Source organism: Sebastes fasciatus, chromosome 14 (genome assembly GCF_043250625.1).
Source record: "Sebastes fasciatus isolate fSebFas1 chromosome 14, fSebFas1.pri, whole genome shotgun sequence".
Taxonomy (NCBI): domain Eukaryota; kingdom Metazoa; phylum Chordata; class Actinopteri; order Perciformes; family Sebastidae; genus Sebastes; species Sebastes fasciatus.
This window is the reverse complement of record NC_133808.1, coordinates 18090682-18118086: the sequence shown is the minus strand read 5'-3', so window position 1 is coordinate 18118086 and position 27405 is coordinate 18090682. Positions and strand designations below refer to the sequence as shown.

The window sequence follows — 27405 nt, the reverse complement described above, 5'->3', positions numbered from 1 at the left end:
GTTCATACAGTAAGTATGTGTGTGAAAATCATTCAGACTAAAAAACATTTACAAATAATTAAACTGTTGTATTTCAAAATTATTTATTCATTAGACGGCAACACACAAATTATAACACTCACACAACAAATCAGTGCAGTGCAATTCATCTATTGTATGACATCATATTCACATAAAACAAGGTTTTCAACCATAAATGCATGCAATTGCTTTTAGTTTTGAATGTCAGATATCTTGACAAGGTTCCCTAAATACATATAAAATACAAATGCTCATCTGTGCGAGCAATCGAACATCCATTCTACATAAAAAAACAAATGTACAACCTGATATTTCAGAATATCAGTAAGATAAAAATACTCAAATTAGAAAAAAAAATGTTCACAATAAATGCCGTCACATTCTTCACATCTATTTTGGGTAAACGAGGCATTTCTGCAGGAAGTGGCTCATGAGTGTGTATGTATGATGGAAGGCTGATCCTCTCAGAGCGTGGTTCCTGTCAGTGTACCACTGAAATTAACACCAAAATCAGATTAGTGCATAGACTCTAAAATTCTGCATTTAACATTATAAAATTATACACATTTTAAATCATATTTTAGACTGTGCATAATAACACATGGCAATTTTTTCCCATCTGAAACGTTTATTAAATCAACACCATCAAGGTCAATATTAGTCCCACTTCCCTGAGCCAATATTTACCATCGCCTCAAAGTCCACTTGCGCGTTCACCAGAGCTTTGGAGATCTGTGCTGACTGCTGGAAATGGACATTGTCTACAGGAAAGACAGTGTTTTCACTACGTGACTGAACATCAAAGCTCAAGGCTAATAGGGTCCATTTGTGCAAGGCGTTACTGTGTTACCTGGTACACTGTTGAGAAATAGGGCTACCACATGCTCAGAAACTAAAAAGAAGAGTGTTTGGATGAAACGTACCATCTGATGTGCCGTGGACCAATAGATAGTCTACTGTTTTGAAGTTCTTTGCTCTGGCCGTCACTGTGGAATTCTGTTAAATATAATAGAAATGTCGCTTTTAACAACGTACTGTATGTCTCAAGTCAGAATTGTGCAGTAAAAGATTATTGTGATAGAGCTGATGTGTAAAATTTACTTCGTAAGCGTCTGAATTGTCCGCGGGGGTGCCCATGTAGCGTTCAGTGTACACTGCATCTGCAAAAGAAAACTCAGTTCATACCACAATTATACAGAACACTACGCAAATTATACTTATTCAACAGAAGGAAAGAGGTTTTCAGAGAGTTGAAAAGATTTATATAGAGATTTGAATCCTTAAAGGGACTCAATGTAAGAATCATAAATTGCTTGTTAACATGGCGTCACATCCGCTGGGACACCGACCCGAGTCCTTCACATAAAGACGGTCTACAGGCTGATAGAGGAAACACAGAAGGTCTCATTTTTTAGCTGAGGTTACAGCCTGTTCCCTCATTTGCAATAAAAAATTATTCATATAGATAAAAAGTTACATACAGTCCCTTTAAAAGGGAACTGTATTCTCAATTACGACTGGAGGGAAACGTATTTTCTCCCAGATTAAGGTCACAGTTTTTATCAGTTTTAAACATGTGGCTAACGATGTAAATTGAAACAAAACAAAAAAACGCAACAAAACTACTTGGTTAGGTTTAGTGAAAAACATCATGGTCTGGCTTAAAATGACTGCGTAAATTAAAACAAGTGAACGTCGACTTTTAGTTTTGCACGGGACACTAACAGCGGTCTCCTGGGTGAAACGCTGGCGGACCATTTTTGTGTCAAATTATTGATTTCTTAAGTAAGTGGCCGTGTAATAAGCGGGATAATATACAGCTAGCGGGTCATTGTTGTGAAATGCCCTTACGCATTTGTGATACATCAAAAACAAATATAATCTGCGACAAAACACGATTCCCTTGAAATGTAACTCACAGTGCAGTTTCGTTATGGAAACGTTATTTAAACTACTGAATATGTGAAAAATCCTTTGTGGCTCCAGAGGGAGCTCTACAAATTCTGATAAACTGCCTCAAGTGATGTCACCCGAGTCAGTGTTGGTTGGGGCTGAAATGTGAGGCGGGTTTGGAGGTGTGGAGTTAGAAAGGAGTATCACATATCTGTAGCCCGCTCCTCATCTCTGCTTGAGGCAAGTGGCTCGAGGCCACGTTAGTATTTTGCGCTTGCAAAACACAGCCGAATCTCCAACTGAACTGTCAGTGGTCGGGTTGCATTGTGGGTAACGTAGACACAGATTTTGACAAAGAAGAAGAATGCGAGAAATAAAAAAGACTCTGGTGCTGCTGCATCGACTTTGATCCCGTTTTTTTTTTTAATGTGTCTATCATGAATCCGACGATGTTATAGAAGTGCAATGCTAAATTGGGGAACTCTTTTAAGTTCACTGGAAATTAGGTCAAATGAGGAATATACTCTCACAATATATATATATATATATATATATATATATATATATATATATATATATATATATATATATATATGTGCTCTCACAATAGACTGTAGACATATATATACTATAGTATGTACAGTATATACACCAACCATAATATTCCCACTTGGCCACTGGGGCAACTGCTATTCCACACTTGAAGAGTCCAGTTCCAGCACCCAAGGCCATTGAGGTGACGTAGCCACCGTATGACTGAAGGTCAGAATAGATTGATTTAGTGAATACAAAAAACACTGAATAACAAGAATAGAATATGAGAAATACAAAGAGCAACAGACAACAGAATACAACTTACCCAGCCCCATATTGCTATTCTGTCTTTGTCGATAAAACCCATGTCGATGAATTTCCTACAACACAAATCATTTATTAGCTAACAAGAACAATGGACACATTGTAAAGCTTCACAGTGCATGTGATAAAACACGAGGTGATTGAATGTTCAGACACTCTTTACCTCACAGCTGTTATCTGATCCTCCACTTCGAACGTGCCAAGGCGCTTGTAGATTGCGTGCATTATCTCATCCCCTTGGTAACCGCTTCCCCTTCCGTCAAAGCTGGCGACGATGATCCCCTTTGAGCTGGAGAGGTACGTGCCCCAGTTCAGCTTGAAGTTGTAGTTCACCTCCTGACTGCAGGGGCCACCATACCTGCACGGGTCAGCAACAGCATCCATCATCAAATGTTAACGAATGCTCACTGGATTATATCGGGATGGAGCGCTGAGGAGTGTTGTTTACTTACACTTTAATAAGAAGAGGATATTTTTTAGATTTCTTGAAATTTGGTGGTAACATCATTTGATACCAAAGATCTGTTGGGGAAAATATGTTATTAAATGTAAACTCATGCTTTAAATATAAAGGTTTTTATCCATCCAATATGTGACGAATAATATTATTGCCTCTGTTCTAAAATGTCTTACAGTAAGATGACTAAATAGCTCAACACTAATCCACCAGTTACAGTATAAATATTTAAAAGGAAAACCTCATTTGAAGCTCCCTACATGACACTAGAAGACTGCTTTCTAGGGCTGTCAATCAATTAAAATATTTAATCACTATTAATCGCATGATTATCCATGATTAATCACGATTAAGAGCAAATTAATTGCACACTTGTTATCTGTTCAAAATGTACCTTAAAGGGAGATTTGTCAAGTATTTAATACTCTTATCAACTTGGGAGTGGGCAAATACGCTTGCTTTTTGCAAATGTATGTATTTATTATTGGAAATCAATTAAAACACAAAACAATGACAGATATTGTCCAGAAACCCTCACAGGTACTGCATTTAGCATAAACAATATACTCAAATCATAACATGGCAAACTGCAGCCCAAAAGGCAACAACAGCAGTCAGTGTGTCAGTGTGTTGACTTGACTATGACTTGCCCCAAAACTGCATGTGATTATCATAAAGTGGGCATGTCTGTAAAGGGGAGACTCGTGGGTACCCATAGAACCCATTTACATTCACATATCTTGAGGTCAGAGGTCAAGGGACCCCTTTGAAAATGGCCATGACAGTTTTTCCTCGCCAAAAATTAGCATAAGTTTGGAGCGTTATATAACCTCCTTCCTGACAAGCTAGTATGGCGTTAAAATGAATTTGCGTTAACGCGTTATTATCGCGTTAACTTTGACAGCCCTGCTGTTTTCACATTAATCTGTTGAAAGTAAAACGTTTCTCTGGGCTCACCTTAAATGTGAGTTAAAGACGTGTTTGTACGAGCAGGTTTTTTGTGACATCACACTATGATTTGGAAGCCAATCATAGTCCAATATGAAACTTACACAAGTGCACAAACACCAAGAATGGACTTAACAGTGAAGTAGGAGACATCTTGTATCCAGTAGTTAAACTTTTGAAATGAAAAATATTTGTCTATTCATCCATTTTTTTTTTTTTATTATTAATGAGGAAAGTAAAGTTCTTTTCTTTCTGTGTGGAATATCAGATACGGATTATTATTCAAGAGTACTATCTTATATGTCTTCAAACATACTGGAAAGGATCTTTAAACATGTGCTGTTTTGTCTCACCATATCCTGCAACCTTCAGTGTGCCATGCTGCATCGTTGGCATTTGGAATTCTGTCAGAATATCTTTCAGTACCTTGTTCTCTTCAAGAACGGAGAGCTCTGAAATAGAGACAATTGAATGACAACTATTATTAAACAACTTTGTTGAATACTTGATTCTGATTGGTCATCACGACGTTTCACGATCTGTTATTTCTTTATAGCAGACCGTTGCTATATATAATAATATAATATATTTGTATAACATAACATTGCTATGGGCGCAGTTCTGATGTCAGACTCTGAAGGACCATTTTTGTGTCAAATTATTGATTTCTTACGTAAGTAGCTGTGTGGAATACCTGCATCACCCTGTTGAGGTTTACATCAAAATGTCACCTCTCTGATACAACCTGACCAGAGTCAGTGTGGAAAGTACAGAGCAGATATCACCATAACACATTATAGTCTTTACTTTTGTATAACTGACACTGAGGGTTTCATCTGTCGTGAGAAGATGTGAGAGAGGACAGAGTTTTTAGTTACGCAACAAGACCAATACATAAGCTGGTGTACAATTAAAGCTGCAGTTGGTAACTTTGCGCAAATATGACAAAATGTTATTTTTATAAAACAGTCACTATATCCTGACAGTATTGAATGAGACAGATAATCTACAAAAAAAATCATGTTCCTCTGCCTCCCCCTAGAGCTCCTAATGACATTTGCAAGTTTCTACAGCGCACAAACAAAAACAACCAATCACAGCCGAGCAGTCTCTGGGCAGCGGTCAATCACTGCTCACGAAACACGCTAACTGATCAACGATGAATTCATATTTGATCAGTTAGCAAGTTTGAATGAACTCATATTTGAAAAGAAATAGGAATTAATTGAAATATGAATTCATATTTGATCAGCGCTGCCTAGTTTGACAGTTTGATTGGAGTTAATGAGTTTCGCGAGCAGTGATTGACAGCTGCTGTAGAGACTTCTCTGCTCTGATTGGTTGTTTTCCTTCGGCGCTGTGAAATCTTTCAAAACCCGTTATGAGCACAGGAGGACACAGAGGCACATATTTTTTTTAGATCATCTGTCTCACACACTCCTGTCAGAATAAAGTGACTGTTTTATAAAAATAACTATTTTATTTTAAATCATATGTGCTCAAAGTTACCAACTTCAGCTTTAATGCCAGTAAGTACAGAACTGTGTAATGTCATGAAAATAATATGTAAGGGATAATGTACAGCGGGCCGGTCATTGTTGTGAAATAAACCCTTACAGAGTGATACAGGACCCTGAAGCATCACCCTGAAGGGGTTTATTTCACAACAATGACCCGCTTGCTGTACATTATCCCGCTTATTACACGGCTACTTACTAGAAAGTTGCTAGAAATCAAATAATTTGACACAAAAATGATCCTCCGGAGTCTGAGATCAGAACTGAGTCCATAGCTAGTAGTTATAAAGCAATAACAGACCGTAGCATGTTGTGATTGACCAATCAGAATCGAGTATTCAACAAAGCCGTGTAATAAATAAATATAATATACCAGTATAAATAATAATAAATCCCCATCTGTGTCTCACACAAAGTGAGATGATAATATGAATTAACTGTAAAATAATACAATTAATAATTCAACGATGGGCTTACGGGGTTATTAAGTATACAGACCTGCACCTGAGCCCCTGTTGTCCCTGAGTGTGTAGAGGGGCAACCCAGGTCCTGGTAAAAACAGAAATAGAAAATGTACAAATACATCAAGTCTTCTATACGACTTTAGAAGTATTAGACAGATTATTGCTCACAGATGCTCCCCATCACAGATAACACCCCAACACATTGACCGCGAATGAGTTATTGCTTAAGAGGAAGTGTGGATGTGTAACTGACCGTAGCAGTCCATTCGGTAGTAAGAGGCTTCAGTGCTGAAGTAAGCAGAGGTGACCTGACACCTGTCTTCATGCAGGCCGCATGTGAGACACTGAGGAGCAGAAGGGCTGCTTCCGATCACAACCCTGATGAACAAACAGCTCAGTTATGACAATCAGATCATGCCAGTTCATTCGAATGTTGTAATATTTAGTGTGCTCTTGTTTATTGTTTATAGCATGTGTCTGCTAGTCATCCTGGGAAACCAAGAATAAATCACATAGATAAGAAGAATCCTCACTTGTAAACATTTCTCTTCACAGCTATCCCTTGGTATTGATTACTCACAAAATATCTGTAGAAAAGAATTTCACAACAGTCAGATTTGCATATGTTCTTTAGGGTTTATGTAGTTTTGCCAGAAATGTAAGGCATCATCACTCACATGGCATCTTTTGTTAATTTGGAGATGTAGATGACTTCCCACTTCCCAGAGGTAATAGGTGTTGCTTTGCCCTTCAACAAAATATAACACTCAGCACCAAAGACATGATGAAAGCTACCGTGTAGTATATTTTTTGCATGAATATAACTGAAATATACTTACTTCTTTCACATAATGAATATGTTTGTAGCCCTGAGTGTCACTCATCACTTTATAGAAACTGAGTTTATCGTCAGCAAAGAAAAGAGGTAAGGGCACGTACTGGAAAAAAGGTGATATTTTATTGTCATACTCTGAATCAAACAATGAATTCACAATCAAACTTTTTGGAAACTTACGTGGCCGACCCATCCCGTTTTGCTCGTTTGCTCAAATTTCTATAAAGAGAAGAGATATTTAATGCAGTTAATTATTTCCTCACATGACCATGAAGTCAACACATTGGTTGTGATCCAGAGACGCAGTGACAGCTACCTGTTTTTCTTGCCAGCTGCTTCCATCAAAGTCATAGATCTGTACAACCACGTAATTCTGTTTCCTCGTTACCCACTGCACAGCGACGCGTTCGTCTGTGACCCAGGTCACTGAGCACAACATGTGATCGCTGAGCAAAGGCAACACAAAGTGACAAGGTAAGGCAGACCGTGAGGATATTGTATTTGCCTCTGTTTTCAATGCACTTTGATTTAAGTGACGCTATGAAGTGAAGAGTATACGGACCCAGAAGCAACGGAAGCAGGAGCAGCCACCAACTGTGTGCGGAGGGATGGATTTGTGGTGTCGACCACAAACAGTTTCACCTTGGTAAGCGCAGATCCAGCCTGCACCAAATACAACCAAATGGAAAATGCTTGATACTTAATTCTATATAATGAGAGTGTGAGGAAGATTATGGACAATCAGGGCAGAATATCCCACCTTTGGGTACGGAACAGCCACTGTCTCAGGATACTGCTCATTTCCATACCACGTATACTCCACTTTGTGAACGCTCGTATCATTAAACTCTGCATAAGCCAAATATTTTCCAGTTGTTGACCACCATAGTGCCCCGCTCGATGCAAACACCTCCTCTGAAATTGTTAGGAGAAAAAAAAGAAATCTGTAATCATCTTCCACAGATGCACACCTGAGGAAAAGTGAACGTTACTTACCCTCATATACCCAGTCAGGGATACCATTAAGGATCTCATTCTTCTTCCCGTTGTAGGTCACCTGTACAGCTTCAGCAGTGACGTTGGATTTGAAGAAAACGTTGAAGTCTGAGACGTAAGCCTGCAAAACAAAACATTGTTTTTTATGTTTTTAATTTAAAATATAGTACAAATCCATACTCAGATTCATAACTTTGCTTCATCAAAAACACTTTCACAGTCTTGCAGGACCTGATGTTTATTTTGGAGCGTGAAGACAAGGCTAGCTGATAACATGGTGTGAACTTACATATTTGTTTCCTTTTGGGGCAAAGAAAAAGTACTGCACAACGGTGGGAAGATTCACAGGCGTAATAAATGTCCTGGAAAGAAATATGAAAATAATTTAGGGTGATTCCAAATGAATGACATGATGTGTCTGGTATGATAAATGATCCAGGCAACAATAAAACTTACAAACTCTCCCTGTCATAGATGGAGTAAGAGGCTGTGAATGAATGTCTCCATTTCTGTCGGAGTGCAAACACACAAAACTTGTTTTCAGACCTTTGCGATCTATTTTTTTTTATTGGTGATTTTGATGATTATCAAAATTAAGGTGACATTTACAGCGAACCTCTTGTGAAGTTGAACTATTATAAAAACCAACACGTTCTCATCCCAACTCGTCATATACTGACGCTTTGTCAGATCCCTCTGCGTCACTTTTTGGTCGCAGTAAACACATGCTTAATGTTGTGAATTACAACAAAAACACTTGCTTAGGTACAGGCAACAAAACAACTACAGTTAGGTTTAGGAAAAAACAACATGGTTTGGCTTGTAGTTAATGGAAAGCCTGGTGCGTCTCATATCGACGCTAAAGGGTGCCTTGTGCGTCTGTATATAACGCCGATGGCCGTGACAAAGCGTTGGTATTTAACGCCCTGGGAATGAGAACGGGCTGATAAAAACACACATGCAAACTCAACATGGGGAAAGTTCACTGAGAGTATCTCACCTGTGTGTAATTGCTTTCCAAAGCGATGTATTTATAATCACCTGACAAAAAGTAATCTGTGGCATCAACTTGAGCCTACAATGAAAACAAATGGAAATATTAGTATGAAATATGAGTTATTATTCAGCATTATCATTGTTTTTATTGTCACAAAACATTCATATTTGAAAATATAAGTATATTACAAAGGTTGAATTGCTCAAATATAGCGACTCCGCATTTGTTTCAGCATTGTAGAGGAAGATATTCCCATCTCTTGCTTTATGCAGATATTCCTTGTCTGCAGATATAAAAGAGAATAAATATGCTTGTGAGAGATTTGTACACAACATGATTTCACCTTGCCCTAAAGAACAACCTGTGTAATAGAGGTGGTACCTGATATCCAATACAAATCGTAGGATCTCCACCTAATGGTGTCGTTGAAGTAGTCATCGAGGGTGAATGGCCGCTTGGGACCATCAGTCTCTGAAATGATGCACATGCTGCATTAGTGATGGTTGCCTAATAATCCAGTGGTGAAAGAAGTATTCAAATGTTAAGTAAAAGTAGCAATACGGTGGTGTAAAATACAATTAAAGGTCATTCAAAACCTTAAGTAAAAGTACACATTATTAGTATAAAAATATACTTAAAAATAAAAGTAGCTATACCCATTATGCACAACAGCCCTTTTCACAATGCATTATATCACTGGATTATAATTACTAATGCATCAATGTGTACAATTCAGTTAATTACTTTATATACTGCTGGGTATAGCTTAACCTATAATAAGTTAATTAATATTTTGTATTAAATAGATAGATAGTAACTTTATTGATCCTGAGGGAAATTCAAGTTTCCCAGCATCAGCAACAGTTCCATAGTGCAAAACATGTGGGTAATAAGGCAGTAAAAAAGTTAGTAGTACAAAGTACAAACAGATATACCAGATATAAAAATACAAGGAGATGAAGAAAACTGTTAAAAATGAATATAGTGCAGAAGATACTGTTAAAAGTGAATATAGTGCAGAAGAGATTGTTAAAAGTGAATATAGTGCAGGGTAAATCCAGTAGCTTAGTCTATGAAAGTGCACTGTGTACATTATTATCTGTCCTGCAGACCGTCCTCCTCTATCAAATCTCACTAGAAACAAAAGTTATCAAATAAATGTAGTAAAAAGTACAATATTTGCCCAGCCCATTGACATGTGTCCTCTGTAGTGGACATTTTGTGCACATGCATATCCTCCTACTCTTTTGACTTACTCCATAAACCCCTGGTGTATTGTAAAGAGGACATCCTATAGGCTTTCCAGTGATATGGCATGTGTGTTTTTTTTTAATCAATTTGAATGTATTGTTGGATAAATATCACTCTACAGCCATAATCTGTTCATTTTGGTTTGTCTTTTCACACTGAAATTTTCCTGTAGTCCACTACAGTGGATAATACAAATAAAGTTTAACAAGCCTAAATTGTTAAGATTTTCTTTTAACCCTAAATAGGAAGGAAATCACAAAAGAAAAGTTCCCAGGAGGATATAAAATGGAAAAAAATACTCAAGTAAAGTACAAGTATAGGCAGCAACATTGTACTGAAGTACAGTACTTGAGTACTTAGTATTTCAGAAAAATATACTTCAAAATAAAAGTATCTATACTCATTATGCACAACAGCCCTTTTAACAATGTATTATATCAATGGATTATAATTAGTGATGCATTAATGTGTATATCCAGTTAATTACTTTATATACTGCTGGGTATAGCTTAACCTATAATAAGTTCATATTTTGTATTAAATCTCACGAGAAACAAAAGTTATCAAATAAATGTACTATTAATATTTGCCTCCAAAATGTAGTGGAGTAGAAGTATAGCATATAAAATGGAAAGAATACTCAAGTAAAGTACAAGTATAGGCAGCAAAATTGTACTGAAGTGCAGTACTTGAGTAGTTAGTTACATCTCACCACTGTATATAAAAAGTAAAATGTTGCTGTTGGATCAGAAATGAAAAATGAAAACACCTTTACATCTGTGCGTCACGAGGTGGCGCTCTAACATTCAGCAGCATGTTACCACACTATAATAAGAGCAATTTATAAATCACACAACTAGTGTCTGCTCTTTCACAAGTTTGTTACTGAAACATGACAAACTGGATGAATAATAAATATACACTTTATTAGACTGTAAAATAAAATCACCAAACTTGGAAACGAATCAATAAAGCACATAACAGGTTATACTTGATTTGGCACTTTTGGTTCTGTTCACACTGAACTCCCAACAGGAGTGAAAGAAGAGCACACATCCAGGTCAGGCCTGAGCTATTGACTTACTGCTGTAATAAACTGCTGTGACTGTTATTAACGTGATGACGACAACCGCCCCGATCACCCCCCACATCACCTTGTTGCAGCCCTGCATTGGAAAAAGAAAGGTGACACACAAAAAGTTGCAAAAACATCCTCTTCTTGAAAAGCGCACACAACATTAACACAAACGCTGCAGGTTTTCCTATACAGTCCATTTATCTGTCAGCAGTACAGTCATTTATGTGTATTTTTACAACATTTTCTCATTTTAAACTTGATAAATCCTTTTTACTGTACCATGATGCTGAAGAAGAAGAAGAAGTCTCCGTGAAGCTCTCTCAAGTCTTTTAATAATCCTTGGAGGTCGATGATGTGAAGTTTAAAGTGACTTCTTGGATAAGCAACCTTGTTAACATGCTCTCACAGCAACAATGGCTTTAAACTAAATATGGCAACATGAGAAAACTGAGCTCCGTCCTACTTTTTAAGTTAAAGCTTAAAGGCTTCTCACACTTCTTCCTGCTGCATTCCTGAGAGGAGTCCGACACCAGACAGACAGACAGGCAGAGAGACAGAGAGAGATGCCTCCCTGAAGTCTGCACACTGGACAACTTTCCAAGAAGCGCACAACTTGCTGCTATTTAGGAAGTGGCTTTTTTCACCGAGGGTGCAAGTCATTCCCTAAAAATGTGAAGGAAGCAAAAAGTCAGATAGAGACATTTTCAGTTGTGGAAAAAAAGAACCACCCCACATAATAATAGTGTTGGGTAGTAATTAGTGTTTTTTTTATTATTATAATGTGGATTCATTATTTAGAACATAAGTGCAATTAAAAGAAGAAGAAAAGAAGCACAAAGATAGTGGACATACTTTTATTACTCAATGATCCATTACCATGTCAGTGCAATCAGATCCCTCAGGTGTCTATGTGTATGCAGAAGTTATTCTTTAAAAAAAGATGGGTCTAAAAATAGCAATCTGTGACTGGCTCAACAGTTGGATTTAATGGAAAATCACCAGCACTTGTTTATGTGCGTGTGTGTTGTTGACAGGTGGGCTCTGAGGGGCTATCACAGGCTCAGTGGCTCCAATCTCATGAGACCGAATGATGGTTTGGAGAGGAAAATTATTTCTTTCCCCCTGTTCATTTTGTATATCAGTGATGCACACAATATGTAAACTTACAGAACATACATTTCACGATTGTTACAAAGCAGTGGTGGACTCAGGCTGTCTGAGGGGCAGAGGGCGAAAAACAAAATAAAAAAAGGCACCAGCGCACAATTTTCTAGCATGTACTTTAAGGCAGCCTATATGGCACTGCTTCATTGTTTTCTCAATTTTAAGGCCACCCTAGGGGACATTGCATCACGTTTTCTCCGCTAGAAGGGGACACTAGAAGGCACTTCATCACACTTTCTACACTAGAAGGGCACCCTAGGGGGCACTTCATCAAGTTTTCTCGACTAGCAGGACAACCTAGAGGGCACTTCATCACGTTTCCTCCACTAGAAGGGCACCTCCCAGAGTCCACCAGTGTTACAGAGCCTCTGCAGTAAATTCAACATAAAGTATCCCATACACAACAAACCAAACATGCAAATTCATAATTTGACAATCTAAAATACTTGTGAAGCCTTTTCCCAATAAAATGATAAAAATATTGTACGTGCTTTGCAGCACATGCTTAAATCCACCACCATCAGTGACTCCAGTTATCGCGACAATTTAGCACTCAAAGGAAGCATTGCATTTACCAGTGTGATGGGTACAGCTGCTGTGCAAGCCAAACATAAAAATACAAAATCAATGATTTTGTGATTCTTAGTGAGTCTAAGTAGCTGTGAATCATTCAGTGTCTTCCTCATCTGAGCTCGCTGCCATCTGGCTCGCATATTCAGCGTAGTCAAAGGCGGGGAACCCGATGGCGAGATCCTTCCACTGGGTGCATTTGCTGATCTTCTTTCCGTCGTACGTCACCACAAAGTATTTCACATGGAGGCTGGGGCAATCGATCCCTCGGTAGAGCATCATGGAACCCCATCTCTGCAACGGAAATCAGCCGTTAAAACATAAAAGGGACGGTACGGTAGTGTTGGTTTTTGCATTGAGTAAGCAAAGACTTGTTCAATGACAAAACAAATGAATGCCATTTGTGCGCTCAGCTGAAATACAATTTGAGAGGATAATGGCCAACAGAGAATCATTTTAATGTGGCAGGCCTGGCCTTAAATAAAAAGATATGGAATCATCTGGTTGTAGTTATATCTCATGTGATCCTCTGACTTATTTTCTCTCCCACTTATTTCAATTTGGTCTCATTTCCCAGTTTACTCGGATTCTCAGACAGCTAGTCACCGACACAGAGACTAGTCCCTCTGACTGTTGCATGCAGCGTCATGGCTGTAGCTTCATATTGAATGAACAGACATGAAAGTGGCATCAACTAAAAAAAACACCAACTTTCTGAAATACATTTACCTGCCCGCAGACTTTGCATACTATGTAGTAATTGGTCTCATATTCTAGAAGTCGCTCTTGAAGAGTTGTATTTTCTGTCTGAATGAAAAGTGTTCTGAAAAAGAAAAGAAGATTTGATTTGATTTTGGACAAATTCGCTATGCATGCAGGGTATAATTCATCATCAGAGCGTAATTACAACTGCGGCATACAGTTTATACATGATGGAATAATGTAGAAGTCGACTCTGAATTGTAATTTGTACCTGAACTCTGGTGTTATATTGACTCTGTGCATGTTTTCGATCATCTGGATGTCATCGCCGGTGCAGACGGGCTTGTTGCAGCCTCGGCAGCTGAACTTCACTTCACCCTTCTCGAGCTGCATGACTTTCTGCTTCTTCTTTGTGTTTCTCACCTTCTCCTCCAGTATAGCCTGCATCTGAAACTCTAAGATCTGGTGAAAAGAAAAAAAACCATTACAGATAAGGTCCTACGACACTGTGGGTTTCAGATTAAAAAAAAGTTTGCAGTAAAACGTACCCGTTTTTCATAGATCGCTTGATCCAAAGCTCTGATTTTGACAATGGCTTTGTTCATCATTTTAATGAGGTACTCATTGACGCTCTCCTTCTCGGCCACCCCAGAGTCCTTCACCTCTACCAGAGTGTAACTGCTGTCCTCAGCTCTTCCTCTGCCTTGAGCCTGCAAAAGGTAATGATAGTCAATGGTAAGAAACCACTTTAATATTTTACATCTGTATAATGGTGTCTTTATTACTGGACATATAAGTGATCATCTTTAACACAATCCACAGTGTGATTCACTGACCTGCACCATGGCAATCTCATTGGTCACGAGGCCGTATCTGATAACAACATTGCACGCTGGTATGTCCAATCCCTCCTCTGCCACTGTGGTCGCAATCAGCAAGTTGATTTCACCATCTCGGAATTTGGTCAACACGTCCCTTTGCTCTGCCTGATTTACAAAAAATTGTATTGAGAAGAAGGTTATGTGTGCATTGGATGTGAAGTGTGTAGGAAGCTATAGGCAAAAAAATGTTTAGTGTGCACTCACAGAGGTCATCGGTTTAACAACACTCTGGTCTCCCCCTCCGATCACATGTGAGGCTTTCACTCCAATGTCAGCAAACTTGGAGTTTTCCTGAATCCACTGACTTAGAGCGATAGCACTGCGACGTGTTTTGGTGAAAATGATCCCTCTGGCCTCATCCCTGCTGCTGAACTCTTGCAGAATTTTACCTCGTAGTTTCGACAGGCTGTCATTTTCATACTCGGGCTTCTCTGCGAGTCTCTGCAGCTCCTCCCTTTTCTCTGCAAGACACAGATTTTAAAGAACTTTGGTAAATTATTGGTGTAAGAGCCACAATGTGTGAATATAAGTTAAAATTAATAATTTCTAGTTATTGTAAATGACTTAGATAATGTTTAAAAAGGTAAAGAGAAAAATGCATGTATATTTTATTTTGATGATTTAGACTCCCTTTAATATAGTGAGAGAGTGAGTGTGCTTTAGAGTTAGGAGGCAGAGAGCTGCGTTAGGCACGGGAGCACATAGTTTTTCTACCGTGTGACACTATGTAATATTTAACTTTTCTCAGTAAACGTTTTAAACTGGATTACATCTCCTGTCATTCGCGTCAGACTGAAGTTACTGTGCCTACAGCTCGTTTGTGGCTTATTTTTGGGATTCAGAAGGAATGCCACTACAATTGGTATCATTTTAAAGGTTAAAGAGGACCTATTATGTTAATTTTCAGGTTCATGCTTGTATTTTGTGTAACTTTCTAGTAGAATATGTTTACATGCTTTAATGTTAAAAAACACTTTACTTTGCTCATACCGGCTGTGTTGAAGCGCCTCCTTTCAGCCTCTGTCGGCCCTTCCCTTCCGAAAAGCCTAGTCTGCTCTGATTGGTCACTTGTCCCAATCTATTGTGATTGGTCTACCGAACCAAACTCTTCTCACTCCACTCAAGCTCCACTCTAACTAGCTTAGTTTGAGGGCGTGCCAAACTAGGCGCTAGGCAGGTTTTATGCAAATATGTTACATGGTGACATCACCACGTTACGGAAGAAAAGGCAGGACTTCAATCAAGGCGTTTCAGGCAGTTCAGGAACAGTGTTTCTTTGGGGGAGGACTTTGGGCTTTGTAACTTTGCAGACATTTTACATGCACAAAAAACTATACAACACACTAAAGGAAAGGGAAAAAGCAAAATAGGTCCTCTTTAAGGGGACACTTCAACATTTTGGGATACACATTTATTCGCGTAGTTGTTGAGAGTTAGATGAGAAGATTGATACAACTACTCCAGTAAATATAGCGCTACAGCCAGTAGCCAGTTAGCTCAAAAGATTGGAACATATTATTCCCAGGCTAGCTGTTTCCATATGTTTCCAGTCTTTATGCTAAGCTAAACTAACCAGCACCTTGCCTTATATTTACAGATATGAGAATGGTGATCTAACTCTCGTCAAGAAAGCAAATAAGCTCATTTCCCAAAAACTACTGAGTTAAAACACAACAATAACAACACCCCAATACCTTTAAACAAATTGAAGAGGAATCTCTCAGTATCTGTGATTTGCTCCACGTCTGGTGTTGTTTTTCTCTTTATCTCCTCCTCGTGGTATTTGTTCAGGAAGCTGAGGGCATCACGCATGCGAATGGTGTTGCTGAGATTCAGGCCCTCGTTGTACTGTCGAAGGTGCTCCGTACAAACTCGCACTTTCTGATTTCCCTCTGTTGCAGCTAAAATGGAGTGAGACAAGTTTTTTTTATATCCAAGAAGCCAGGTAGTTTGTTATCAAAGAGGGAAGCTGGGCAAAGGAAAGTATCCCTGAAGATGAGCATAAATATTGCGCTCACCTGTTCGCTCTTTTTGAACAACCCACTGTTCATATGTCTGAGAGCCAAGATCATAGCTGGGGCTCAGCTCGGCATGGGTTTGAATGGCATTCATGATGTTCTTGATTACATCACCAAAGGGATCCTGAAAAGGACACACACATGTAACGCTGTCTTAGAGAGAAACTGTGTCAACAAGCTGCCACGAGGCCGACTCCTGTTCCAACAAATGTACCTCTTTTCTGTCTTCAACACTTAAAGTGATTTTCCTTGGTTCCCTTTTGAATTTTCCAAGGTCCCCTGTCATCAATTTGTAAGCATCCAAGTTTGCACAAATCTACGAAAGAGACACACATATTTACATTGTTGGAATTAATCAAAATCTCCACCTTAGTGATGCACACCATTTCTGCTGAACTTCTGCTTGTCAGACACAGAGCTGAAGCCAAAAGGCTGTTTTCAATTTTGGACTTTTGTGGCAGTAGGAAACTTTATGGCTGGTGTATGTGTGTGTGTGTGTGTGTGTGCAGGAGCAGTGTGGAATATTTGAAACAGCTTGGCTGGATGAACAGGATCCTCGATGACTAAGGCAGGGAAACTTGGGGCGGGATTTGGATGAACAAAAGATGAAGAAGTGAAACTAAATGAAAGACTGACGTTGTCAGTGGTCACATGAATATACTAGGTGTGGACACAATTAAAGCAACAGCTTGATGAATAACAGGTTAATCATCTCTTCAGTGACTGTTAAGGCCGTAGCCTCTGGTGTTATTATAGTAGTTTACATAGGTGTGGATAGGAAGCTGAGAATAGTAGTTACGCGCAGTATGTGGTCCTCGGCTTTCTCCATTTTCGAGGCTCCCCCGACCCCCGGTGAGGCAGTCAGGCCCAGGATCTGAGGGAGGGGCATGGGCTCCTTCTGCAACTTCTCCAGCCTCTTGTTCTTGTGCTTCTGCTTCAGGTAGCGCATCATTATGTGATTGTAGACGCCTCCTTTCTGGGTGTGGTGACACTCATCTATCACGATCAGTGTCAGATCTACATGAAGAGAAGACAACCAAACACATACATGAATGTACAGTATGTGACACGCAAAGTAGCAACAAGAGGAATGAACTGTGAGTGTTTTTAGAGATTCATTGCTAAAAATGTCGTTTAGCAAAATTACTGCTTGCTTTGTTAAAACATTTACATTTCTGAATGTTTCACTGTAACATTACCGTCCAAGGAACTACAATTTTCTCAATCAAGCAGTGCCATTTATATGTCATTTATTTGTGTTTCTCATATAAACAGATGTGATTTTCACTCTTTCTTTAAGAGAGATCCTCCCACACAAACCAGCACTTTTCTAGGGAACCCTGACGCAGCAGTTTAAGCCACACAATAACATACGCTGGCAAACTTCAAAAATAGCCTCCAACTCGTGCCTTATTTTTTTGTATTTTACAAAAGTGTGAATTATAATCATTCACAAGTTTAACCAGAGTGATACAAATTTGTCCCCGGAGGAAAGGAAGAATATAAAGGAGTGGCAGCTTGATGTACTGTGGGTGATAGAAGCTCTCATGTGAATTTGATCAGCCACACACTGATGGCTTGAACAGACGTGTGGCCTGGAAGGCAGGAGAGAGGAAAAAAAAAAGAAAAAGGACACGCTCTCAGGCGTTTCAACAAACAGCATATGTTCCACTGAGGTGGCTATTCCACCTTGGACTGGTGAGTGCCAACGAGAGTGAACAGCAGAGCCGGAAGACTTTGACAAGATCCTGTCAGGTATCATCAGGGGAGATGTTACGAGTCCTCTGGGTGGCTTTCTATTCCAAAACCTGTCAGTGTCTGTGGTTTAAGCCTGGGCAGATATTAACTTAAGGTTTTAGGAAGCCTTTAAAAAAAAACGTTGAGTTGTTGTGACCTTATTTTAATTTCGAAACGCTGGTCTGTTTTTGAGTTGTTTACTAAAACCAAAGGAAACTGTTGAGCCAAGGAGGAGTTATTTACATTCCTGTGTTAGAATTGTAAAATCATACCGCTCAAGTTCACCCCTTCGTCCTCGCCTTTGTCAGCCCTCTCCAAGTAATTCTCCAGGATCTGGGCTGTGCAAATGATGACGTCATATTTCTTCACGATCTCTGGGAAAGAGATTTTGAGCTTGCAGTCTCCACTGACTCTCTCCACTTTATATGTCGGCTTCAAAAACGGCAAGAACTCTTCGGTATAATGCTGCTCGACGAGAGGAATCTGCAGGACACCAGACCACAAACAATGTTATGAAGTCGATGCTACAAAGTTCAGAAATAACTCAATAAAAGAAATGAAGAAATATCGGCATAGTTTCTATTACTACAAATCTCCTGATGATTTGATTTTGTTGTTCATTGTTAAAAGTTCAGTGAGACACTCCCTTTTCTGCAGAGAAACCACTAAGGAAGTTATGATTCTGTTCTTTCCAGTGTTGAAGAATGAACCTCTGGGATCAGTTTCAATCACATGCTATCACTATTTTTCTCAAGCTGTTTTAAAACTCAACTAAACACTTTTATAGCTGGAAAACCTTTAATCCAAAATGGATTAAGTGGTGGTCTTTTCCAGCGCAGAGCAGATCGCATGCATGCCAAATAGTACCAAAGTGCAGGGGAATATCTAAACCTTAAGGCATGTAATTTGTGGTGAGCTGACCCACATGTGCAAATTGATAGAATGTTTTCTTTGGATTTGAGAAAGAGGACATATGTAGGTCAACATAACGGTGCAAAGCCATAAGTCTGATATACCAGACTTGGGTTGTTGTACCTTGTTCACCAGGATGACCACTTTCCCTGAACGCTCCTCTGCCCTCCTGTGGTCCAGATGTTTTTTGGTAATATAAACTGCGACTCTGGTTTTACCGCTTCCTGTCGGGAGGCATATGATGATGTTTTTCCCCTCCAAGGCAGGTCTAGCGACGTCCATCTGATAATCGCGAAGAACAATATCAGCTTTTTTTGGGCCTCCCGCCGCTGCTACTGGTTCTGTAATGCAGAGCAGAGGTTCAGACAGACAAAACTTCTCGTCTGTGTCAGCAAACCACAATTACAGGCATTACCAGCAGGAAACGACTGTGCTTGTCATTGTTTGTGGTTTTGGTCCTGGGGTGGAATGTTTTTCTTTGAGCTGCTATTAAAAATGCTAAACATACCGTATGCACATGTGCTGAATTCATGGAATATGTTCTACATTTAAAGCATAAACACTGAGCATTCAGACTTTCATTGCGCCTATAAAACCACATGTCTTAGGTACAGTAGTTAAGATATGAACACTGTGCGCTATAAATCATGTCAGTGAGAGGCACTATTGTATCATATTCTGCTTAGTGCAAACTATAAATTTCAAAGTTTTAAAGAACTGAGCCGAAAGCAGGCTGACAGATGTCAGCGTTCAAGTATAAATAGAGTGCTACAGGAATGAGTCCTAAAACCGGAAATGAGTTCGCATTTTAGCACTTCCTGTTCCCTCGTCTTGAAGTCAATGTTTTATTGAATGGGTTTTTGGTTAGAAATAAGGTCTGTGATTAACACAAGCTTAAGAGCTTTACCGTTTTGTTCTAAGGCGGTTGCTAACAAGAGGCTAAATGAGACTACTAAACGCCATCACGCCGACTCGTCCCCCGTTACAGCCTCATTGTGTATACTCGCGCTCATGCAACCGTGATGTGGTTCGTTTATAGCCTAATGTTAGCTTTTTACTTCTGCCGATCGCATTCATGCTTCAATAATCATAAAAGTGGTGTTCATTTGTGAAGATTATCATTCTGAACAAAACGTTTACGTATCATAAATGTTTGTTTGCCACAGATCTTATCTTTTCTGCAATAATCCAAACCCAATGGGTCAAATTGGCTTTTTGTTGAGGGATCCCAGGGCGATGCTGAAAATCATCATCCCCGCAGCACAATCTATGTAATCTGGCTTTTTAATCTAAAACTGGAAGTCACATTTAAAAGGTACGAGCCAATTGAACTACCTCAAATTTTCCAGGGCAATGTACAGTATTTCCTTGCACAAGCTGACATCTGCATGTGTTTATCTTTTATCATTTAGATTTCCCCAAAGCTGCGTGGGTGTGTATCATTTCATCACACTTCATTTCAGTAATGTTTTCCCTGTTCTTGAGGTCTATTTGTGCCAGTATTTTGTCTTATTTTCCTGTTTGCAAGGACACTATGATCCACTTCAGTCAGACTTTGAGTCGCTGGCAGGCTATGACTCATGTACCCCCCTCTCTGCTACCTTCCTTCAACTCAAGGCTCTACGTCCCCCCCCCTCCACCCTCCCAGTTATGAGTTCAAACCCCCAGAAAGCTTTTTTTATCCCCAAAGTGCAGACAGCTTTTCATTTTCCCTCTGAGACTTTGGTATGCCAGAGGTTAAAGTGCTGTTTCTAGCAATTGCATGGAAATAAATACACGTCTGTGCCGATGGCGAGATAGAGCTTTAACAACAATAAGAAGTAAACAGTGGCCTGCTCAGGCCCCCTGAATTTTTACCAGCAGTTCCCAGACGCTAAACGAACTTATGCTAGAGCTGGAAAGTCAACAATCAGCTGTGTTTAATACCGTTCCAATAAGAACAGAAAACCCACAGGCTTATTTTTCAGTATGATTCAGTGCAGTGAAATTAATTTCAGAAGAGCCACGAATAATTCTGCACATGCAACTCGTTTCACAGTCTGAAAAGACGATCTAACACGTAATCTTTTCTGTTTAAAGCGTGCGCTCTGGCCAGCCAGTCAGGTTTATGGCATTACTCACATTAATGAGACAAACTGTACTGTAACCTCTTATTAAGAAAGTAAAAGACACTTCCACCGTTTCTTCACATGATGTAATTATTTCCACTGCCTCATTACTCCACATGCCTCTCCTTTTGTGTCACTTCTCTGCTCTGGGTTGATTATCACTAATGCAGCCATTTATTATGCAAACACAATGTCGGAAAGGTACTTCATGTGAGCGCGGCGCAATGAGAAATGATGATGATGATGCAGCAGCTTTTGAAACAATCAAACAAAATGAAGAATGATATAAGCCTAGAGGTGCAAAGGAAGGCCCCACACCACAGCGACTTGAATTCAACTTCTCCTTTACATAACTTAACAATGCGCCGATATACAGTCAGCATGTGGTTTTCATTTGAAGCTGCTGGCTGGCTATGCTCTGTTGACCTCTATGTGGTCCATCATGGTACACACATGGAACATATTCTTTGGTGTCGAGCAGCCAGAAATGTTCCACTTGCAATGCGTTCCAAACGCACTCATTCTGCCTTTATGATACTATACGGCAGGCCTGTTCAATTGGCGGCGCGTGGGCCTTTAACGACCTCAATCTGGCCCTTTGATTATTTATAAATATGACAAAAGTATGTAAAAAATAATGATTTCTTCCAATAAGAGAGTTTATTCCCGTTCATAAACGTTACAACTCACGCTATTGACTGTTGCAGGCTGTTGCAATATCATTGCGATTATATTAGGGCTGTCAAACGATTAAAATATTTAATCACAATTTATCGCATGATTAATCGCAGTTTTTTATCTGTTCAAAATGTACCTATTCTGAGGGAATTTAGGAGAGTCAAACTGAATAAAAGATGTTAAATGCAACATTGTGTTTATTAAAACAACAACCTACTAAGATTAAAAGGTGTATTGTTTTTTCACATTTAAATTCCTAGCTTTGCAGATTCAGACAGGAAATGTAAATGTCCGTCCATTTTTCAAATCTGGCCCTTTAAAAAAGTAATCGAACAGGCTTGCTATGGGGCATCTACACATCCAGCGTACATTTAGTCTTGCATTTGTTTTTTCGTGTGTGGTCTACTGGGACCAGAACCAGAACACGCTTTTTAGATTACTACCAGACTTTGAACAACATCAACAGTATGAATGGTGAGTGAGGGTGGATCAGTCCCACCTGGTTGTGGGGAGGGCTCCTCCGAGCTGTCTGGCAGTTGTTTGGATTCAGTGCTCGCTCCTGCGTACAGGTCTGAAAAGATAGTTCAAGTTTATTGTCATATACATTAATAAGCACAACTGTGCATTCAAATGCAAACATTTTCAAGAAGCAATGTCCCAGTTACTCATCATAATCCACAGACCTGGTTATGGACAGTTTCAAAAGTGACAAATGTGACTCTAGTGTGTGTTTTACTATCTAGTTTAGATGAACGTGTCCATATAAAAACTTTACACGCAAAATGAAAAGGATCTACAGGGACAAACACCACTCAGGGAAGAAAAGGAGGTTAAACACGCTTCAACTGTTTCACAAGGAATAGTAAACCTGTCCGGTGCTCACAGATGTAGGTCAATCTTGTAACAGGAGAGACTTCAGAGACCTGGTCCAAAGTACACTGGGGCTCACAGATTTAAGACAATCAGCTTTATTAGAAGACTAACGTTTCGACGCCAACTGCGTTTTCATCAGAGTCAAAAAAGCGTTAGTCTTCTAATAAAGTTGATTGCCTTAAATCTGTGTGCTCCAGTGTGCTTCGGACCTGGTCTCTGAAGTCTCTCCGGTTACAAGACACCACTAAGGGTAAGTGAGAAAGTATGTGTTTTGTGATTTGGGTGAACTGAACAATAAACTGCCTTGCTGGACAGTATGAATGTCCAAATTCAGTTACTCAACTTGTTCAATATGTACTGAATCAGGACTGCTGTCAGTTGTTATCACTGACATCTAAAGATATAATTAGGACGGACAACCTGAAAACATAACATATGAGTTTTGGCTGTCCGTACCGTTCTTGTGAACGTGATATCTCAGGAATACCTCAAGAATTCATATGCTAATTATGACAATTTCAAATGTCTAAAAGGATAAAATTATGACATTTTAGACATGGGTGTAAACTGCAACCTGACTGCTTGGCGGAGGCATACCACCGCAAGGCGGTAATTCTAATCCCTGATTGTTGAACAGAGGTGTTGTGTCAGACCTTCTTCCTCCATAGCCTCCTGCGTTGAGCTGACGACCACATACTGCGGGAGATCAGCTGCAGCTTCACTTCCAGTAGGTTCATCTTTCAGTGAGAGCAGTTTGTCATCAGAGCCTAATGAGAAATAAAGAAATAAATCACACTATTATAATCACGCTACTATAATCAATAATCTCTACCTAATGACAAGACTGCCTAATGACATTCCCTGTGATGGGTGTGTACAGCCTATAGGGGCCCCATGTTTTTAAGAGCCCCAGACTGGCCAGATTATTTTTTATTATTTTAATGTACTGTACTTCAGAGAAAAAAAACCTTTACCCCTATTGGTTCATAAGAGACATAAAAAAAAAATCAGGATCAGCTGACCTTATGAACCGGGCCCCATGATGTGACCAGGTTCATACACAAAAACGAAAAGCACAACGGCTGAAAGAATAACATGACCAAGATTTACTAAAAAAAGTCCCTAAACTTAATCCACCACCGGTTGTGTGCTCCAGTAAAGTCAGTCACCTTTCATAGGTGACCCTCCAGTCAGCTCGTACAGGAACTGGTGTTCAGTTTGACGCAGGATATCGAGAAATGTAGAAAACCATCCTGGTCGAGCTCTCACGATACATCTCAGAAGTTCTCGGGCTCCACTTCTGTTTCCTTCATTTGTTGTTTTTGTTTTAATCTGCAACATGAGCATAATAACTACAGTACACTGGTTTTATGCAATCAGAGTGAAGTACTGTCAGTACTCCCCTTTCCAAATAGATGTTTATTCAAGTATGCTATTAGTATACTTATTTTAAACTTAAAATAATAAGAGAATGTACTTTCAGTGTACTTTCAGTACTTATCAGAGATATACTTAAGTATACTTAGTTTATACTGACAAGTATACACTACAGTCTAAGTATACTTGGCTTATACTTGTACTTTAATCTTTTGATCAAGATATGCTTAAGTATAATTAAGTAGTCTTGCCTTATACGTCTACAGAAAAGAATACTTGGCGTGTTGTTGTGCTTACTTTTTGATAGAGTAGCCTATTAAAGTGTGTGAGAGTTTCTAAATGAATGTTTTGATATGAATTTACTTCAAATTTATCAATAATTTTCTACATTTTTGGATTCTCCATTCACCGTGGAGGCATGTGAGAAAAATGTCTTTAATTGTTTTTTAAATTATCACAAAACATCAAGTCAAATAGCAAAAGGAGCAAGTCTCTTTATGCAATACATAAATCATTGGCTAAGTACTATAAGTTAAAGTAAACAAAGTGTACTTTCATAAACTAAAAAGTGGGCTACAAGTATATAGTATACATATTCACTTGTAGTATAGTTCATAGTTTAGTTGCAGTACAAAATACAACTTAGATGTAAACTAGTTGTGTACTCAAAGTTTACTGTTCTTACACTTAAAGTATAGTGTACTTTTATAAAACTAAAAAAATGGGCCAATTTAGTCCCGAGCATTGAATTATTACTCTTAAGTATACTAATAGTATATTGATATTAGTATACTTACTACATAAAGTAGACATTGGGGGAAATACTCTTGAACTTGACTTGAGTATTCTTCATAAATAAACTTGAAGCATAGGCTATTACTTTTTTTATAAGGGTCTGCAGGACAAGTATATAGTATACATATTCACTTGAAGTATAGTTCATAGTATAGTTGCAGTACAAAATACAACTTAGAAGTAAACTACTTGTGTACTCAAAGTTTACTGTTCTTACACTTAAAGTACAGTATACTTTTATAAACTAAAAAGTGGGCCAATTTAGTCCCAAGAAGTATTGAATTAGTACACTTAAGTATACTAATAGTATATTGATACTACATAAAGTAGAATTTGGGGAAATATACTTAGTATTCTTCATAAATAAACTTGAAGCATAAGCTACTACTTTTTTTCTAAGGGTCTGCAGGACAGATGCCTACATTTGTCTGACATCTCGTGGTCAACCACAGTAAATACATCTACTGGGACTTTAAATTAAAGTGGAACTGGAAAAACTGCACTGACAGCTCACCTTCACAACAGTGTACTTACAAGCTCTGAGTCATCCTGGGAGATCAGTTCTTTGGAGAAACAGTGGAAGCACACATCATCAGTCTTCATGTCCACCAGACTGGGAGACAGCAGGTTGATGAGTTTGACACAGTAGTCGTTCTCTGCCTCCAACTCCGGGTCTGGAGGACTCACTTGCATGTAGTCAGCTGCAGACTCACAACCCGAGTTGGACAAGGCGTCAAAAAAGGCCCTGAACCAGCCATCTGCGTGGGGTTTCTTTAACACTGCGGATATGAGGAGATCCGTGGCCGCCAGGTCACCGTCAGTCCTCGCTTTCTGTCTGATCTGGTCCCTCTGGTCGGTGTCCATGTCCGGCAAATGATCCAGGACCCGGTCCACCACGATGAGGTATCGCAGCCTCGGCCTGTAGACTTCAATGAGACGCTCGTTGACATCATCGTCATTATTTAAATCCATTATAACTCGGATCACAGCAGCCTGCCCTTACAGTACAACATGGATCCAGCAGCTACTGGCAGAAAAAACGCTGATTCACTCTGCTGAGGAAACTACACTCCTTCACTTTCGTTTCTCCCAAAGTCTTAAAATAAATAAATAAAACAGGCCACTAGGTGTCAGCATTGCTACATAATAGGCAGGTCTTAGCACATAAACTACATCAACATTTGCTTGCAACATACTGAGACACTGTTTTCTGTTGTTAAACACCATAAACAATGTTTCTAATATCCATAATAATAACAACAGTGAGCTGTTGTTAAACACCATAAACAATGTTTCTAATATTCATAATAACAGTGAGCTGTTGTTAAACACCATAAACAATGTTTCTAATATTCATAATAACAGTGCGCTGTTGTTAAACACCATAAACAATGTTTCTAATATTCATAATAATAACAGTGACCTGTTGTTAAACACCATAAACAATGTTTCTAATGTTCATAATAACAGTGAGCTGTTGTTAAACACCATAAACAATGTTTCTAATATTCATAATAATAACGGTGACCTGTTGTTAAACACCATAAACAATGTTTCTAATATTCATAATAACAGTGAGCTGTTGTTAAACACCATAAACAATGTTTCTAATGTTCATAATAACAGTGCGCTGTTGTTAAACACCATAAACAATGTTTCTAATATTCATAATAATAACAGTGACCTGTTGTTAAACACCATAAACAATGTTTCTAATATTCATAATAACAGTGACCTGTTGTTAAACACCATAAACAATGTTTCTAATGTTCATAATAACAGTGCGCTGTTGTTAAACACCATAAACAATGTTTCTAATGTTCATAATAACAGTGCGCTGTTGTTAAACACCATAAACAATGTCTCTAATATTCATAATAACAGTGACCTGTTGTTAAACACCATAAACAATGTTTCTAATATTCATAATAATAACAGTGACCTGTTGTTAAACACCATAAACAATGTTTCTAATATTCATAATAACAGTGAGCTGTTGTTAAACACCATAAACAATGTTTCTAATGTTCATAATAACAGTGCGCTGTTGTTAAACACCATAAACAATGTTTCTAATGTTCATAATAACAGTGCGCTGTTGTTAAACACCATAAACAATGTCTCTAATATTCATAATAACAGTGACCTGTTGTTAAACACCATAAACAATGTTTCTAATATTCATAATAACAGTGCGCTGTTGTTAAACACCATAAACAATGTTTCTAATATTCATAATAACAGTGCGCTGTTGTTAAACACCATAAACAATGTT

At 38.8% G+C, this 27405-nt stretch overlaps 2 protein-coding genes across 5 annotated transcripts; both read right to left on the bottom strand.

Moving 5' to 3' along the window:
• Positions 1-66: 66 nt before the first annotated feature.
• fap (fibroblast activation protein, alpha) lies at positions 67-12225 on the bottom strand. 2 transcript variants are annotated; one of them, XM_074659394.1, is made up of 27 exons: positions 12168-12225; positions 11595-11978; positions 11322-11403; positions 9368-9457; positions 9175-9269; positions 8990-9064; positions 8446-8498; positions 8279-8351; positions 7990-8110; positions 7754-7908; positions 7556-7656; positions 7310-7439; positions 7174-7212; positions 6998-7096; positions 6836-6906; positions 6692-6745; positions 6412-6536; positions 6193-6243; positions 4531-4629; positions 3225-3294; positions 2936-3130; positions 2774-2828; positions 2571-2670; positions 1123-1181; positions 945-1017; positions 709-782; positions 67-513 (listed from the first exon to the last, which is right to left on the bottom strand). In XM_074659394.1, the coding sequence occupies exons 2-27, from the start codon at positions 11595-11597 to the stop codon at positions 412-414; spliced, it is 2244 nt and encodes a 747-aa protein (XP_074515495.1). In that variant the 5' UTR covers positions 11598-11978; positions 12168-12225; the 3' UTR covers positions 67-411. The 2 variants fall into 2 exon arrangements, with proteins under 2 accessions (XP_074515495.1, XP_074515496.1); XM_074659395.1 differs by lacking the exon at positions 6692-6745.
• Positions 12156-26213, bottom strand: ifih1 (interferon induced with helicase C domain 1). Of its 3 annotated transcripts, none has more exons than XR_012597163.1 (17): positions 25665-26213; positions 24128-24290; positions 23612-23725; positions 22585-22656; positions 19423-19640; positions 18660-18870; positions 17450-17667; positions 16865-16966; positions 16651-16774; positions 16327-16533; positions 14837-15093; positions 14588-14737; positions 14300-14461; positions 14023-14213; positions 13779-13872; positions 12734-13343; positions 12156-12692 (listed from the first exon to the last, which is right to left on the bottom strand). XR_012597163.1 is itself a non-coding variant. In XM_074659393.1 (16 exons), exons 1-16 carry the CDS (start codon positions 26100-26102, stop codon positions 13146-13148), a joined length of 2919 nt encoding a protein of 972 aa, XP_074515494.1. In that variant the 5' UTR covers positions 26103-26213; the 3' UTR covers positions 12156-13145. The 3 variants fall into 3 exon arrangements, 1 of the variants encoding a protein (XP_074515494.1); XR_012597164.1 differs by having other exon boundaries at positions 12156-12734; positions 12777-13343; XM_074659393.1 differs by having other exon boundaries at positions 12156-13343.
• Between the last annotated feature and the right edge of the window lie 1192 nt (positions 26214-27405).